The sequence below is a fragment of the Petaurus breviceps genome, unplaced genomic scaffold (assembly GCF_028583685.1).
Source record: "Petaurus breviceps papuanus isolate PSGF00001 unplaced genomic scaffold, PetGlider_PUasm1.0 98, whole genome shotgun sequence".
NCBI classification, from domain to species: Eukaryota; Metazoa; Chordata; class Mammalia; order Diprotodontia; family Petauridae; genus Petaurus; species Petaurus breviceps.
In genome coordinates, this window is record NW_027187460.1 from 49870871 (window position 1) to 49889719 (window position 18849).

The 18849-nt window shown below is 39.1% G+C and overlaps 1 protein-coding gene and 1 pseudogene across 1 annotated transcript; one reads left to right on the plus strand and one right to left on the minus strand.

Annotated features, from left to right (window-relative positions):
- Nucleotides 1-3587, minus strand: part of LOC138155755 (ubiquitin-associated domain-containing protein 2 pseudogene) — a 149048-nt pseudogene extending 145461 nt beyond the window's left edge.
- Nucleotides 3323-18618, plus strand: KCNV1 (potassium voltage-gated channel modifier subfamily V member 1). The gene is made up of 3 exons (XM_069080946.1): nucleotides 3323-4413; nucleotides 9145-9674; nucleotides 15186-18618. Exons 1-3 carry the CDS (start codon nucleotides 3932-3934, stop codon nucleotides 15695-15697), a joined length of 1524 nt encoding a protein of 507 aa, XP_068937047.1. The 5' UTR covers nucleotides 3323-3931; the 3' UTR covers nucleotides 15698-18618.
- Nucleotides 18619-18849: the final 231 nt, after the last annotated feature.

Consider the following 18849-nt stretch of genomic DNA (forward strand, 5'->3'; position numbering starts at 1 on the left):
AACTAATATTTATATTGTGTTTTAAAGTTTGAAAATACTTTTCAGATATTTCATTTGATCCTCACAACAACCTTATGAGGTACATGCTATTGTTATGCCCATTTTACACATGACAAAACTGAGACTGACAGAGGTTACAGAGTCATATAGCTATAATTGCCTGAGCAGGAAGCAAAGTCAGATCTTCCTCTCTCCAAGTCCAGTTCCCTATGCCAACTGACTACCTGGGTGCAAGTCTGAGCTTTTCTACTTATTTCCTATGTTTCCTCAGGAAAGTCGTTTCAGTTTTCTGATCTGTAAAATGAGAGCCATGATGACCTATAGAGTCTGTTCCAATTCTAAATCTGTGATGCTATGTTACCCCCTTGCCCAAGAAGCTTTGGTATTTCCCTATTGCTGCTCTGATAAAAGACTTCATTTGGCATTCAAATTTCTTCATTTGGCATTCAAAAACCTTCACAATTTGTGTCCAGTCTATTTTTGCTGATATGTCATTTTCCTCTTCATGTACTCTACATGAGAAACCAAGCTAGCTAACTTCTGTTGTCTATATATAGCATTCCATCTCCCACCTTTATGCCTTTGCTGGGCTGTCCAACATACTTGGAATGCTCTCCTTTATTGCCTCCATCTCTTAGAAACTTTAGATTCTTTCAAGAATCAACTTATGGAAGGGGCAGCAAGGTGGCTCAGAGAGTAAGAGCACTGGCTCCAGTGTTGGGATGACCTGGGGATCAAATCTGGGCTCAGATACTCAACACCACACCCAGAAATAACTGGCCGTGTAACCTTGAGCAAGTTACTTAACCTGGATTGTTTAAAAAAAAAAAAAGAATCAACTCATGGCCTCTTCTACAAGTAGCCTTTCCTTTTTTTTGTTTGTTTGTTTTGCTTTTTGGAGGGCAATCAAGGTTAAGCAACCTGCCCAAGGTCACATGGCTAGTTTTTGTTGTGTCTGAGGTAGGATTTGAACTCAGGTCCTGCTGACTCCGGGGCAGGTGCTCTATTCACTGCACCACCTAGATGCCCCCCTAAGTAGCCTTTCCTAATTCCCAAAGTGATTAGTGTTCTTCCATTCCCCCCAAATTATTCTTTATATATATTTACACACACATATATGTATGTATGCATGTATGCACATACATAGATACACACAGACTCCTTACGTTCCCCTACCACTTCCACAGTAAAATGTTAAGCAACTTACAGGTCAGGACTATTATATTTGTTTTACTTTGTATCTCTCACCTAGCATAGTGCCTCACACAGGAGGTGCTTAATAAGTGCTTTGCTTGTTTTTACTATATTGAGATGAAGGGTACAGAAATAACAGCAGAATAAAAGGTTATGAAAAAGACATGAAAATTCAGGGAAGAATGTTTAGCTTGATTATCCTCATTGTTTAGCAGATTTGGTACCAAATAGCTTTTGTCATTTTCCCAAAAAATGAACTCTTCAAAAGATGAAGGTTTAACACCTTTGAAATTATTAAACATAACCCTATCACAATCTTGGAAAGCAAATCCTTCAGAGCAGGTCCAAAAAGTTTCTGTTCAATGTCAGTATTGTAAGAATAAGCATTTGATGTTCTAGGGTGAACACTATCAAGGGAACAACAATCATTTGGGCTATAATTTGTTGTTTGGGGAATGTTTACCATTAACCACTTTTATATCATAGTTAATACTGTGTTTATCAGCTTAGATTTCAGTTCTTCATATTACCATCTTTCAGATATAGTCAGGAGAAGGCTTCCCACATGTTTCTCATGGTCTACTCATTTCTTTCACAGAAGAGCCCCCATGGACTTATTTCTTAAATCCTAATGAGTAAAAGAGGGAAGAAAATTAGGAGTTGGTAATAGTTTGAATAAATGGATGGCTTTCAGACTAACCTTAACCCAGAATGTTTTTTTAAACTTTTTTTTCTCTGGAATTGGTTATTTATTCTCACAGGAAGAAAAAAAACCAACAACTTCATCCTACGTCCTCCTCCTCCACCCTAGAGCCCTGCCAAAAAGTGGGACTTTGTTGCCTCTGATTTATTTTTGTACATCTTCTAAAACGACTTAGGAGGGAAAGGAGAGACAAGAAAAGATATTCTCTCTTTCTCAGAAAACCTTAGTGACACTGCAGAATGAAGAAGGATGAGCTTTTGCAAGATATTAAAACATGATCCAGGGCCACAACACAGGAGATATAATTATCTAACTCCTGACTGACATGATGATTTGAAGACTGGAGAACTTTTACCTTGAACATTTGTAGGGGCAAAGAAGAAGGGGAATGAAAATTAATACTTTAAGTGTTAACTGTCTTCAAGATATAATTGTCAGTGTCTCCAGGCTTTTAGTTCCCTCCTCTTTCCACACCTCCCTCTTCCCCTCCTGTTCACTTTTCACTGCCTGCTCTCAGTGCTAGAAGGCTGGTTGACTGCAGAGTAAAGCTCTACAGAACAGCACAGTCAAAAGCTAGGCTGGAGGCGGTAAAGCTCCCCCAACAACTGGAAGGCGGAGGTAGGCAAGAGAAGCTTTGAGGGCAAATGCTCGATTTATAAGCAGGGGCCCTGTGCCACGCCTCCTTGGTCATCGAAGTCATTACCCGAATATCCTCTTCTCATGATAGGCACTAAGAGGGACGAATGAAGTCTCAGTAACAGATCAGAGCAGTTTCCTCCAAAGCTGCAGCTGCTGTGCCCAACCCAGATGTGCAAAGGAGCAGCAGCTAATGGGAGCTCTGGTAAGTCACCAGAAGACGTCCCTGACTATAGGTCAGGCCCCCAAAGCGGTACCAACAGAACAAAACATCCCAGGCACCAAATCAGTCTTTCATTTTGCAGAGCAGAGTTCCTCTCCACCTTTAGAAAGGCTCCCTGATTCTTTAACCTGCCTTAGGCACCCAACCTCGGGTAATGTTCCTTTTGCCTTCATTTATCCAGAGAGCTAGTTCTTTCAGTCTCTGTCCAACTCCTAGGGAAGTTCACCCAGTAACTTTTAGGGAAATGTCAAAATGCCCAAAAGTAAAGCTCCCCTACCCCCAGTCTAAGGGGACCGCGTGGGTTATTTACTGGAAACTCAAAGTTACTAGAGGCTTTCCAGGTGAGAAAGAGAGTGTGCTCTCACGAAACTGCCGTTGTTTCGCAAGCAGGGGTCAAAATCCAGGAGAGGAAAAGTAGGTTAGAATCGGATTGAACTAATAATTGAATTAACCTGCTTAATGGTGCCTACCCTATCCACCGCCCTCTCCCACCCACTTTCCAGAAAGCTTTTTTTTTTCATTGTTACAACCCCAAACAGAACAAACCAAAAATCTACTTTTTGGAAAGGGCTGAAGAAAGGCCCATTTTTACCCTTTTATTTAGGGCACTGGAAGGAAAGAGAAGAGCAGTCCCACACTCCCACCTCCATCCCACCCCTTACTTTTTCTGCATCTCTCCACCTCCAGCTTCCCTCCACTTCCCCTACCCCACCCGAGTTGTCGAGTCAATTCACACGCGTTTGTCACTCCTCTTAAAGGCAGGTCCTCCCTGGTAGGTTGGAAAGGATCAGTCACCGAAGATGGGCGTGGGGACCGGACGGACCTCGGCATTAAACGAAATTTTGATTTAAAAAAAAAAAAAATCTAGCTCTGGCATGCAGCCTGTATTCTGACTTGCTCGATTCTCATTTAGGTGATTCCTCCTTTCTGCCCACTCTGACTCTTGCCCCCCTCTAGGCTGGCAATCTTAGATCCCCCTGGTTGAGTGCATTTGTCAAGTGGAGGGGGTGGAGAGGAAAGCCGAGCAAGCAGGAAGCTGCTTGTCTCCCCTCCTGGCGGTTCCCTAAGCACCCGCTGCCAGTTCTCTCGGCGCCACCGCCACCCATCCCCCGCCTCCCACCGGGGCCCGCTCTGCTCCTTAAACTCTGTCATGTCCACAGGACCAGGTGGCAAGGATGGAGGTTCCTTCCAACTGCCGGTCCCTAGCTTCTGGGGCTGCCAATGAGATGCCGCTGAGCAGCGGCTCTTTGATCTCCTTAGATTCCAGCGTCTTCTGCAGCGAGGGCGAAGGAGAGCCCTTGGCTCTAGGGGACAGCTTCACCGTCAACGTGGGCGGCAGCCGCTTCGTCCTGTCCCAGCAAGCGTTGTCCTGCTTCCCGCACACGCGACTGGGCAAGCTGGCCGTGGTGGTGGCGTCCTGCCGGCACCCCGGCACCCTGGCCGCCGCCTCCAGCACCCTGGAGCTCTGCGACGATGCTAACCTGGTGGACAATGAGTACTTCTTCGACAGGAGCTCTCAAGCTTTCCGCTACATCCTACACTACTACCGTACTGGCCGGCTGCACGTTATGGAGCAGCTGTGCGCGCTCTCCTTCCTTCAGGAGATCCAGTACTGGGGTATCGACGAGCTGAGCATCGACTCCTGCTGTAGAGACAGGTATCCTACGGAGAAGGGGCAAGCACCCAGCGTGGGCCTAAGGATGCCAAGAAAGGAGAGGCTAGTGGGTGGCTCACAATGTATTTAACAGAGCAGCTGAGGGCACTTTGGGGAAAGAGGCTATCTATCAGTCAGGGGTAAAACGAGAACTATAGTATTTGTGGAGTCTTGCCGGCTTTATCTGTCTTTAAGTTTAGGAGGCAGTTTGGAGAAATGGAGGGAGGAGTCGGGTGAAATGAATTCCACATGTGAGATTATGTGGTCTTGTTTAAGTTATGTAACTTCTCTGGTCCTCAGTTTCCTCACCTGTAAAATGAAAAGGCTGGATTTGATAGCCTCTGAATTTCTTCCAGAGGGCATACCATATATAGGTGAGAGAAAGTGGTTCAACAGGTGCTCCTAATTTTTTTATATCTGATTTTGTACTGTATTATTTTTATTAGTCAAAATAGGAAGGATTAAATTTGGAAGTAAAAATAAAATTGAGCAATAAAAAATAAAATAGGTAGGATTGAATATGAAAAACTTGGGGTAGGGGAACTGAGCACCAAGAGGTCCTTTCAGAATGATCTGGAAGAAGATGGAAAGTGAGTTCCTAGACAATGAAAAAGTAAAGGATTTTGATGATCACTTTGCAAATAATTGCACATAGTTTACATGTTTGGGGACTTAAAAACTTTCCGCCATCAACCCTGTGAAGGAGGCAGAAAAATTAATTATCACCATTTTACAGATAAGGATACTAGGTAAGAGTGAAGTGACCTGCCCACTGCCATATGGCAAGTAAAGTGAAATAATAGATTCAATCCTGTACACACACACACACACACACACACACACACACACACACACACACACACCACACCACACCACACCACACACATTTACTTTGACTCATTTGATCTTCACAAGCCTGGGAGGTACATAATATTATTATCCACATATTAGAGATAGGGAAAATCAGACTCAGGCTCACACTGATAGTTTCTAAGGTGGAATATCAGCCTACAGCTTCTAAATGTGGAGTATGGGGACTTGGGTTCAGCAGTCTTTAAACCAAACTATGTAATTATGTACCAGTCATCCAGTGTCTCCAGATCTATTTCCTTCTCTTTAACATGGACATAATGCTTATACCAGCTATTTTGCAGTGTTGTTGAGAGGAAAGCACTTTGTAATTGAAGTGATATAAATGTTTTTATATGTGTTCATGATTAAACTTTATTTGACAAATGTTGATTAAGCATCTGCTATTTAAAAGACCCTGGATATACATAAATGGATCCTACAGATATTGCTCCAAAAGAACTAACAATCTAATGGTAGGAAGGAAAAGTACACAAATAATTATTATACAGAGGTGATTACTGAAAATATCATATAGTGAGGAGAGGAAAGCTTCAAACTAGGGAGGAAATTAAGGAATAAAGTATCACTTTTATCACTGAAGGATGGGGAAGTGGGCAGGGAAAACTGTAGATTGTGGAGGGCTTTGAATGCCTAGATCAGGAGATTTTACTGTATTTGGTGAGTAATAGGAAATTACTGAAGATATTTTAGAAGAGTGACATAATCAGAACAGTACATACAGAAGATTACTAAGGTCAGAGTGTGACAGAGACGTTGTACAGGCACTTTAGTCTAGGCTCTCATCTCTTCTTACCTAGATGGTCAAAGTGTTATAGACTAATATATAATATTATATACTAATAGATCATAATAGTCTAAATGAAAGAAAAGTCAGGATTGAGATAATTAAGGCTGGAGTAGAAAGGAGGGGATAAACACAAGAGATGTGCCAAAGTAGAATCAGCAGTGTTGGGAAGTAACTATGTGGGGTAATTGAAAGGGGAAAAAGTCAAAGTCATGAATCTGGGTGAAGGGAAGATGGTATTATTCATGTTGCATTTTAGTAATTCATATAATCCTTTTCTTCTAATAAAAACATTGGTTTGTTTCTCAATGTCTTCTCGTAAGACAAAAGATTATACACACACATACATACACACACATATGAGAAAGAACGGTGTAAAGGCAACCATTAAATTATTCAATGGGGTTTATTAAGTGTCTATCATGGGCCAGGCACTGGGCTAAGTGCTTGGGTTTTATAGATATAGATATATGTGAATATGTATGTATGTATGCATGCATGTATGTATAATATATAATTCATGTTATATTTTAATTAATCCTTGCCCTCAAAGAGCTATAGTTTATCAAAGTGAAAACATGAACACATATAACAACTATACTACACAATAAATACAAGGTAATTTCATGGGGTTAGGAAAGTGGAAGGTACTAGCAGCTAGAGGAAAGCTAGAGGAAAAAAAAATTTCTACTATCAGGAAAGACTTCAAAAAGAATAGCACTTGAGCTGAGCTCTGAAGGAAAGCAGAGATTCCAAGAGGCAGAGGTGAGAAGAAAGTACCTTCCAGGCATTGAAGATGACACCTTACTAATTCTTTTTCTAAGTCCATTATCTCTCCTCCATGTCATGATTAAATTCTTGGTGAAGGCCCTCTAGTCTACAAATGGTGCCTTCACTTCCTTTCCTCTTGCTCTTTTCTTAACTATGTAAGATTCTGACATCATCAGTCAACTGAAACTCTTCTCTCCAATGATCTCTTAATTGCCAAATCTAATGACCTTTTCTCAGTCCTCATCCTTCTTGATCTTTCTTCAGTCTTTCATACTATCAATCATCCTTTTCTTAATACTCTCTTCTTTCTAGGTTTTTCTGGAAATATTATTTCCAGGCTTTCCTGCCTGAGAGTATGTTCCTTCTCAACTCAGCCTTTGCAGGGTCATCATCAAGGTTGTAACCACTAGTGGTAGGCATCCCCCAGACCTCTATCCTGAGCCCTCTTATCTTCTCCTTCTATACTATTGTACTTGGTGATGTCATCAATTCCCCTGGATTGAATCATCTCTATGCTGATAATTCTCAGATCTATTTACTCAGACCTAATCTTCCTGATGACTTCCAATCTTAAATCTTCAACTGCCTAGTAAGCATCTCCAGCTGGGTGTCACATAAATGTCTTAAACACAATATTTACAAAAGTGAACTCATTTGTTTTCCCCAAAACCCTCTCATCTTCTTAATTTAACTACTACTGTTGAGGGCACCATCATCCTCCTAGTCACCCAAGTTTACAACCTAAGGCTCATACTCTATTTCTGACACTTTCTCACACCACATATAAAATTTGTTTCCAAGTCATCTTTACAAAATCTCTCACCGATTACCACTCCTCTTCTCTGACACTACCGCCACCCTGTTACAGTCCCTCTTCACCTCACAGCTGAACTGTTGCAGTAGACTTTGGGGGAGACCTCTCCATCTCAGATTTCTCTCTGATCACATCAGACCATCCTTCACTCAGCTATCAAGGCAATTTTTCTTAAAATACAGGTCTGACCATAGGACCCTACCCACTATTCATTAAACTAAGGTAGCTCCTTATTACCTTCAGGATGAAGTATAAAATCCTCTCTGGTTTTTAAAGTCCTTTATATTCTGGACTGTTTGTACTTTTCTAGTCTTCCCTTCATGTACTCCAGGACCCACTGACTATCTGACAATCTTCATACAAGACACTTGATCTCACGACTCCATCTGTGTATTTTCACTGGCTGTCACCCATGCCTGGAATTCTCTCCCTCTTCACCTCCACCTTCTGGTTTTCTTGGCTTCCTTTAAATCTCAGCTAAAATCCTACATTCTAAAAGAAGTCTTTCCAGGTCCTCCTTAATGTTAGGACGTCCTCTCATAAATTATTTACAAATTTTCATATATACACATGTGTATACATACAGATAGCCTATAGATACACATAAATGTATTTCCATGTAGATGTGTACACATGTGTATATACACAACTAGTGTCTATCACATAGTAGATTTCTTAGGAACTATTTACTGTATCAACTAGATCAAAGATGTAAACAAATGATTCTCAGACCACATGTGGCCCACATCACTCCTAAATAGACCCAAACCAGAATAAAATGTGGAGAAATATTTAACCAAATGAAGGAAATACAATAAAATGTAGATTACATTACATTTTAAAACTGAATCACCATGCAGACCATGAGGGCTCCCATTTCTATTTAAGTTTGACAGCATTGAATTAGGTGACCCCCAAGGTCCCTTGCAACTTTCAAATCCACAGTACCTGAAGTAAAATTAAATCTCATATTCTTTGTTCTGCTGTCCTTATTATCCTTGGGCTCTCTGCAGCATTTGACACTGCTGAGGATATTTTGGTACCCTTTCCCTTTGGCTTCCATTATACTGTACTCTCATGGTTCTCTTTTCCGACTGCTAATTTCCTTTCTCTTTTGTTTCAGCCTTATCCTTCTCCCACTTTTTCATATTGATGTCCCCTAAAGTTATGTCCTTGTATCTATTCTTTCTATATTCTCCCATTTGTATCATCCACTCCCATGATATCAGTTATCATTTCTATGATAATAACCCTCATTTTTATATTTCCACTCTCACCTCTCTTCTCTAGAGTTCCATATTTCTAATTGTCTATTGAACATATTTACCCAAAGCTACTAAATGGTAGAACTGAGGTTCAGGATTTCCAAGTGCTGATCCAAATGGTCTTTCTACTATTATGGTTCTGGAAGAGATTATTTAAAAGTGCCACTAGTACCAAGGCCATCATGTTTAATAAAAGTTCTAATGATGATATTATTCTTTTGGTAAAGGTACTTGAAAAGGAAGGAGTTGAGTGAGACCTTAGACTTCAAGGATGATACTGAAGACCAAGAGAGTCAACAAGAGAGTGACCAGGACTTTTCTCAAGGGCTCTGCCCTACTACCCGACAGAAGCTCTGGGACATTTTGGAAAAACCAGGGTCTTCCACCGCTGCCAGAATCTTTGGAATCATATCCATCATCTTTGTGGTCGTGTCCATTGCCAACATGGCCCTGATGTCATCTGAGCCAAGCTGGTTGGACATGCAGTTATTGGAGGCCCTGGAGTACCTATGCATTACATGGTTCACAGGGGAGTTTGCCTTGCGTTTACTCTGTGTGAGGAACAGGTGTGGCTTCTTAAGGAAGGTGGCAAACATCATTGACCTCCTGGCCATCCTCCCCTTCTATATCACTCTGTTGGTGGAGAGCCTGAGTGAAAGTGAGACCACACAAGAGCTGGAAAACGTTGGGCGCATCGTGCAGGTTTTGAGGCTGCTCAGGGCTCTGCGCATGCTAAAACTGGGCAGACATTCAACAGGTATTCACACTTCATTGATGCTTTTTTAAACTACCATCAGTTTTAAGTGTTTGAAACAGTCATTACAATTAAAAAGAAAAAGTATTATGTATCTGAACAAAATATGTAGCATTCCATTGGACATGTGTTTCCCTCTTTCCTAAGGCCCTTATGTGGTGATTGATGTCATATTTAATCAATCAATAAGCATTTATTAAGGATCTATTTTGTGCAAGGTCCTCTGTTAGGCCCTGGAGTACAAACACAAAAATGAAACAATCTTGTCCCTCCCTCACAGAACTTACATTCCACAGGAGAAAGCAACATATACAACATCTGCCAATATAAAATCATTTACTAATCACACGCTATATGCTAGGAACTAGGCTAGGCACATGATTAAGTGAAAATGAACCAGTCACTTCATCCAAGGAGTTTTTACTCTGAGGGGAAACAACATGAAAATGTAAAAATACATGCAAAATAGATAATAAAGTCATTCTTTGGTGGGGAGGCATTATTAGATGGGAGGATAAGGAAAGGTCTGATATAGAAGATAACACTTAAATTGAAATTTTTAATTGAAGAATTAAATATAAAGAGCTTTTAAGAGGTAGAGATAAGTAATTCAAACATGTAAAGTTAGTACAGTTTTCAAGGGCCTGCATAGCAAAGTTGAGAATAAAACCATCCACCTCTCTCATTTGCTCTTCATAACTTTCAGAAATCCCTTTACCATTTGTCATCAGTTTATAAAAATAATAGATGTGGTTATAGACATATAAGGATTTATAAACAAGTTCTCTACTTTGAGTCCAGCAGGGAGCTAGAAAAATATTCTTCTGGGCACAGAGGGCAAAGAAACTTCTGATGACTCTTGCCCTTGATAACCCACCCAGGTTTGGTATAAAGTGATATGGTCACTTCCCCATATACTTTCTGTAGAGAGAAAAGGAGTGTCCTGCTTAGAAATAAAACTGTTCATTTTGCCCATCCACAAGACAACCAGTTACATACAAACCACCCTCTAAACCAGAATATGTACCAGATAATCACCCTTTCAGGGCTTCACAAACACTATTGAAATTTTCTCCATTAGAGAGAGGAAGAAAGTAGGTATTAGAAAGGAAAAATAAGAGGGAAAAATAAGGAATTGGGTGTAAAGAGATTGCTTCCTATATTCCTATATTGGCCAAACTGTATAGTTTTGTCTTGTATCTCAAGGGACCTAGGAAGTCGGGACAGATGATTTCACCTATTTTTTTTAACCAAAGTGGATTGATTTGGACTTTTCTTGACAGGTTCATTATTGTTGTTTTCTTTCTAGAGTATTTTCCCAGTTCCACATAACATAGCTTTGATAATGGGGTTCCCAACAACTTTTAAAACCTCTAGTCTTTGTTTTTTGACACATATAATGGGATGTTTTCTTAGTGTATTTATAAACTCCTCATGGGTTTTGATTTTAAAACACAGTTAAGACTACAGTTTTCTCAAAAAAAAAGAAGAGAGAAAAAGGGAAATAACAGTAATTTCTACTATGTCAGTTCTCTACAGAAGATTTTTAAATTCTTAGACAAGCATCATCTCCATAAATAGGTTAAGTACAAGAACATAACCTCATGCTTAGATATAAGATGAATTCATCAGCTTCATGAAGACTGACATCCTTGTACAATAATTTAGGAGAGAAAAAGGACAAATCCCTTCCCCCTCTGGCTCCCTCCCCACAAAGATATTGATTATCAAAATAAGGTAAAATAGTTTAATCTAGTAATCTAGTTTTTTTTTTTTCAATTTGGAAAACTATTAAGACACTTTCACCAAAAATGAAATGTCATTATGCAAAGTAAAAAAATCACTGCACTAGGAATTAGGAAACCTGGACTTGAGTCCTTACTCTGTCATTAACAAGCTGTGTGATCTTGCAGAATTCACTTGACCTCTCTTGACTGAAGTTTCCTTCTCAATGAAAGGAGAGGAGTTGGACTGGATAATTTCTAAATCCCCACCTAGGTCTGACATCCATGAAAAAAAATAGTGTTACTATATTGATAACTACACAAAGAACAGGTCTAGAAAAAAAAAACAATATTTCCAATCTATATCTCTGCAAGCTTCTTAGGAGGTCTTCTAAAATTGTTAAACCTCAAATATATTATTCATTGATCTCTAACAATAAATAGCTTCTTAATAACTCATGTCCATCTCGGGAGAATATAAGTATAAATAATACTTGAATTAATTTCAAATAGCCTTTGGTGAGTCAGATCAGGGTCATTTAGACTTAATTCTGGCCTTATGTTGTAATGTGTTATTTTGATGTAAAAAAACTGCGCATGCTTTCAGAAGATCCTTCTTCTCCAACCCCCATATATCAGGGGGTCTTCCTGATAAGACACTGACATTCTTCTCACTGTAAGTGATTTATTTGGAGGCTTAAGCCTTTTACAGATTGGATCATCTCTTTCTGATTTTTCCAAGGATCCTGTGAAGTCATCAAAACCAGGTTCTTTCTTCCTCAAACAAATGTAATGAATGGGAAATGTTAGCACAGTAATGAAGTGGAGATCTGATTCTTTGAAGAATTGCTAGCATTTATATAGTGCTTTTGAAAGTTTATAGAGCATTTTACACAAATTATTATACACATATCATAACAAACCTGTAAGGTTGGTACTATTTTTATCCCCACTTTACAGATGAGGAAATTAAGAATAATTGACTTGCCCAGGGTCACACAGATAGTAAGGGTCTGAGATAGAAATTGAAGATCTTGATTTCAGACCCAGTGCTTTAAAAACTGTGCCACCTAGATGTTTATGCTTTCTTTACTGTCCCCTTGGAAAAGAAGAAAGGTTGCTCACTGTTGCATGGGGTGGGGGTAGGTAGGATTGAGTCAGATCTAGAAAAGCAAGTACTCTAGCCAAAACCTTATAGAGATGTTTTTGGTAGAGCTGAAATTATAGATGAGTGATAAGTCAGTGTCATAGAAGATCCTAACACACAGTGTTGTAAAAGTAAAGACGAGGCAAACTGTCATTAACAGCATTTCCTGAGGATATGCCCCACATACCATTGTGAGATGAAACATAGATGACATATTCCAGGCTCCAGAAGACAACGATATCATTGGGAATACAGAAAATGCACATGTGAAAAACTGAACACAATTGCAAAGGAGAGAGTATACAGATAGGTATAATAACAATAGTAATAACAAACATTATTATTAATCTTAAAATTGGTCATGTTCTGACTATAGAAAAAAAAAAGATTCATCCCTCCTCAAGTAATTGAAAGGTTATCATAGAGAAGAGGGAAGAGGCTTGATCTTTTCAACCCTACAAGGCAGTAATTCTACCTTGGGTATAAGTTTGCCAAAAGGCCAATTTAGGGTAGATGTCAGGAACAATGTCCTAATAATTAGAGCTAATTAAAGATAGAGTAAGCTGACTTAGCAAGTGGTTGCTTCCACCTCATTGGAGTCTTTAAGTTAAGGTTGTATGGTCATTTGGGGTATGTGTTTTATGACTTGTCTGGTTTCTCCACTAATAGGGCAGTTTTTAAGGAGCAGGAGTTCCTATGATACTGATTTATCACTTATCTTTCATTTCAGTTCTTCCAAGTTTACTAGAATTTGGAGTTCAATGAGGGCATTCCAAAGGGGAGGGTCCCAAACTTAGTCCCAGTCTTGATCAGTGACTCATGGACTGAACAAAGGAGGGGAGAGAGTTCCATGATGCTAGGGCACAGGGTTGAGACCCATAGTCCTCATGTTCATGTCCTGAGTGACTAACACTTACCACAGCAGGCACTCAGACCATGATCCAGAGGCAAACAGCACAAGTCAAGGTGAAGAAAGGGGTGACCCAGGGGAGCAGCTCAGTGGAGCTCTAGGTAATGCCTATGGTGAAGGGCAGAGTTTCCACTGTCACATGTCAAAATAGTACATGGCCCTGAACTCAAAGGCATGGGGTTTTGATTGGAGGGGACAATATTGGGATTTTATAACTTAACTATAAGTAGGAATCAAGTCCTATCGGGGATAATATTCTAGGGTGTAGGTTCCTCTAGCTGGTTCCTGGGTTGGCCAGACTAAGCATTTCCTAAGGGAGCCTAGTGGCTGAAACATTCTTCCCTACTCATTTGCTTGACCATCTCTCAGATGAATGGATTATCTTCACCTTTTTGGTCACTAGGGAGGCTTATTAGAGCCTCCCAGAAGAGCATTGTAGGGAGTGGAATGTACCCACTGGCTGTACAAACAGGCAGGCCACAGACTAGGTAAAAGAGTAGGACTGAGAATCATGCATGTCTTTGGGTGCATACACCCTTTACAGTCTGTTAATGTCAAAGAATTCCATAAGTACAGCATACGTTATAGTTTATGTTTTAGTGTGGATTCTTTCATGTATTGGTTGAACTAGCTAACCAGTGAGATTCCCCCCAGTTCTAAAAATTCCCTGGTTCTAAAATAACATCTATAAAATGGAACATCTAAATTCTGGAGAAGCATCAATTGGAGGTTCCTTTCCATTTCAGGGAATCCCTAGGCATAATGGAGAAGCCTGTACAGCACTGTAGTTTAAATAAGGAAATATATCTAAAGTACTCTGCAAACCCTAAGGTATCTTATAAATGTGATTGTTGTTGTTGTTATTTTTACATGAGCTACTCAACTGGGGTAAAGGACTTTTTCAGACAAAAAGGAGGAAACTTTCATGGGAGGCCTGCCTTCAAGAGTTATTGATCTGAATACACTTCTAGGTTTTGATGATATTGATTTTTGTTGTTGTTGTTGTTGTTGATTAAACCTGTGAGTTCATTAGGGCAGAGAACTCCCAGAGTGGGAATTCCCATTCTTAAATGTAGCTCTAAAACTTATCTTCAATTCAGATGTTAAGCAATTTACCCATGGTTACACAATTTTCAATCCTAGTCTTCCTTCCAAATCTAGTCCTCTAGCAACTGTCTTCTATGCCAGTGGCCTTTAACTCTTGAGGCAAACTGGGTCACACATGTCAATTATCCCCAAGCTGTCCTGTCTTCATCATTTACACCTAAATGTGGACATCTTTGTGCTTTTTGGATCACAAAAGAAGTCAAAGGTAAGCTTTCAGTTCAGAGGTCTTTCAGTTGTGTCTGACTCCTTATGACCCCATTATGGGTTTTCTTGGCAATGATACTGGAGAGTTTTGCCATTTTCTTCTCCAGCTCATTTTACAGATGAAGTAATTGAGACAAACAGGATTTAGTGACTTGCCCAAGGTCACACAGCTACTAAATGTCTAAGGCCAGATTTGAACTCAGGAAGATTAATTTTCTGGCTCCAAGTCCAGAATCTCTCCACTGTGCCACCTAGTTGCCCCAAGGTGGGTTTAAATAAAATCAACATGATGAGTGAATTAAAAGTATATTGATGAGGGAGAAGGGAGAAGTCACCTCGCCAGCATCCAAGCTGCACATACATTCATAGTGATTAGAAGAATTAAATAGATCAAATGACTTACAACTTTTCTCATGTTTCAGGCTTGCGGTCACTAGGAATGACACTCACTCAGTGTTACGAAGAGGTTGGCCTGCTGCTTCTATTTCTCTCCGTCGGCATTTCAATATTTTCAACTGTGGAATATTTTGCTGAGCAAAGCATGCCAGGCACAACCTTCACGAGTGTGCCTTGTGCATGGTGGTGGGCAACAACATCCATGACTACTGTGGGTTATGGTGACATTAGGCCAGATACCACCACAGGAAAAATCGTGGCCTTTGTGTGTATACTATCAGGGATACTTGTTTTGGCCTTGCCTATTGCTATTATTAATGACCGCTTTTCTGCCTGCTATTTCACTCTGAAACTGAAGGAAGCAGCTATTCGACAGCGTGAAGCCTTGAAGAAATTGACAAAGAATATAGCCACTGACTCCTATATCAGTGTTAACTTGAGAGATGTTTATGCCCGAAGTATCATGGAAATGCTCCGATTGAAAGGCAGAGAAAGAGCAAGTACTAGAAGCAGTGGGGGAGATGACTTCTGGTTTTAAATTCACTTCCAGTGTATTTTTAAAAAGCTTGTATGTAATTGGCAAGGTTAATGAAGTATTGATGTATGTGTCTGCCAATGTTAAGATGATTATCTTGTAGCATTCACTATTTTAATTTTTTTCAACTTGTTTCCTTGGTGTATCAGAATATTTTATATCCCCAAAGGCAAAGGGAAATATTCAGGGTGACTCTAAAGTTATTTTTCACTTTTGGATTTTAAAACAACCAAAGCAATTAATACATCAAAATGGAAACATTCCAATGACAAGTATATGGCAGGTTTCTAATGTTCAGGGACAAAACTATGACATGGAGAGCATTAGGGAAGTGATTATGCCTTCAAGCTCAATTAATAAAGGAAAGGTAATTAAGAAAACAATTTCAGAACACAAAAAGATGGGTAAAAGTTTACATTCATACAGATTACATTTTTTCTACTCAATTGCGTTACCCAAGGACAGAAATTACTTTGTTAATTAGTAAGAGACTGTTACTAATATACCCACATTCATGGACTCAATCCCTGAATGGACCAATTAGTTTTGAACTAAGAAAATGTCGGTTTTCTATTTGCAGATTGACCATCCATTCTCATAAAATGTCCTGATTAAATAACTAGGATGGGTAACAAATGAGGTGGGCAAGTCATTCTGGATGGTTACTGCAATACATCATCCTTGCTTGGGGGTTGAAGATGGGGGAGAAGGACAATGACATAGGGGCAGGTATGTGGATTGAAAACTACTTACAATGCAGTATTAGGGTTCAGTTGACAGGTTCCCACCTTAAGGAATAGAATCCTTTTATCCTGACAATTGGTACAGTAATTCTTATGAGTTCACTATAGGTGAGATAATTACTAAGGCAATTTGCTTGATAGTATCCCAGGTAGATTGTATATTCTAGGGTTGACTGGTTGACTATGGCTGTCTGCTTTCTTCTTTGATTCAGTGAATATTTGAGGATTACACCATGAACAAATTTCAAATTCAGAATTTTAATTATTAAATGACCTTATTTCAGTCAATGAAAAGCATATATTTGATTAACTCAGTAGACTCAGTAGTCACTTATTTATTCAATTGTATTCTGTACATTTCTCTCATTGTCCAACAAATTTTCAATTAAAGTTTTAAGGCTGACTGAAAGGTGAGAAAAATCAATCATCCACCTTGAGAATTAACAGTACTTGGTCTGTCTCATTTATAGCATTAATGTCCAATATTATCAAGTTATTAGGCAGAAGAATCAATAAAATAAAATCCCTTGTCATAGGGAAATATAGAGAACTCCCAGGTGAGGAAGCTCCCTCTACCACTGCAGTCATCACCTTCTCTACAATTTATTATAGTCTTAGTTGCCTAGAGCACTGAGAGATTAAGCTATTTGCTCTGAGTCACAAAAGCAGTATGGTTACAGACAGGACATAAACCTAGGCCAGTACTCTAACCTCAATACCACTCCAAGGAAAATGAGATCTATGGAGATTTCATGTGTCATACCTTAGTCATTAATCTTGAATCCATGGAATAAATTCTAATGTAGAAGAACATATACTTGCTTCTTAATACAATATTAATTTCTAAAGATCTGATACCATGATAAATTATTATTTTTCCTTAAGAAAATAATTCAGGCTTTAAATTAACAAATTTTATATAATAATCATTTTAAGCTAGCAAGGAGAATTTATAATAGGAATGAAACATTTTTCATATTTATGCTGGTTTTCTGGCCTATTTTTCTATATCCAATACTTATATATTCAGAATTTGTGCTTGTATAATATGGAAAAAAACTAAAATTAATTACAAGAGAAAAGAACCAGTGTCACATCCAGAACATATAAATAACAATAAGAAAGTCTAGATAACATATTCTGAAGCTATAACAAGGTATTCTACATCTCTAAGAAAATGATTCTCAGATTTATTTACCCAGCCTTAACTAATCAAAGAAAAGAAGAAAAATAAAATGATTTCTCCTAATCTCCAGTCTTGCATCTCCAGCAGACGCTGGGACATCTCAAACATGAAGTCCCCATAGGTACCTCAAACTCAACATGTCCAAAACTGAATTATTTTCCCTCCCCAACACCCCCTCTTTCTAACTCTTCCCTTTTCTCCTCTGACACTTCCACTACACTGAAGCAGGCCCTCATCACTTCACCCCTGGACTATTGCAATAGCCTTGTGGTTGGTTTCACTGCCTCTCCCTACTCCAATCCATCCTCCACTCAGATGTCAAATTGGTCTTTCTAAAGTGCAGGTCTGACCACATCACCCCATCTATACATATACTTCCAGTGGTTCCCTATTGTTTGCAGGATCAAATATAAAATCTTCTCTTTGACTTTTAAATCCCCTCATAACCTGGTCCCTTTTAACCTCTCAAGTTTTCTTATATCTTACTTCCCTCCATGCACCTATAGAAACAGTGAATTTGGCTTCCTTGCTCTTCCTCACATAAGACATTCCATCTCCTGACTCTATGCATTGCCACTGGCAGATCCACACACCTGAAATTCTCTCTCCCCATCTCTTCTTCTCGGCTTCTCTGGCTTACTTCAAGTTTTAACTAAAATCTCCCATTTTTCAGGAAGCCTTCCCTGGTTCCCCTTAATGCTAATGTGTACCCCCTGATTATCTCCAATTTACCTTGTATATATCTTGTTGGCACATATTAGTTTGCATGTCATCTCCCCCATTAGACTTTGTATTCTATGAAACCACAGACTCCTTCTTTTAATCCCTTGCCCTTAGTACAGTGGCTGGCACATTGTAGGTGTTTAATAATTTTTTCTTGACTATTCTGGCAATAAACTATTCAATTTCAATTCATTTTGATAAGCATTTACTAAATGTTGTTATGTGCAAGGCACTGGTGATATGAAGGCAGAAACAAGTGTCTTCCCTCAAGGGCAACATATACATAATTATATATATATATATATACATAATCATATGTATATATATACATAATCATATGTATATATATGTATATATATACGTATCTATGTTCATGATGCTTCCCAACAGTAAAATATAAGTTTCTTGAGGGCAGAATCTGTTTTCTTTCTGTATATCACCTCCTACACTATATAGCTACATTCCTACACTCACACACATATTTTATATACACTTGCTTTCTT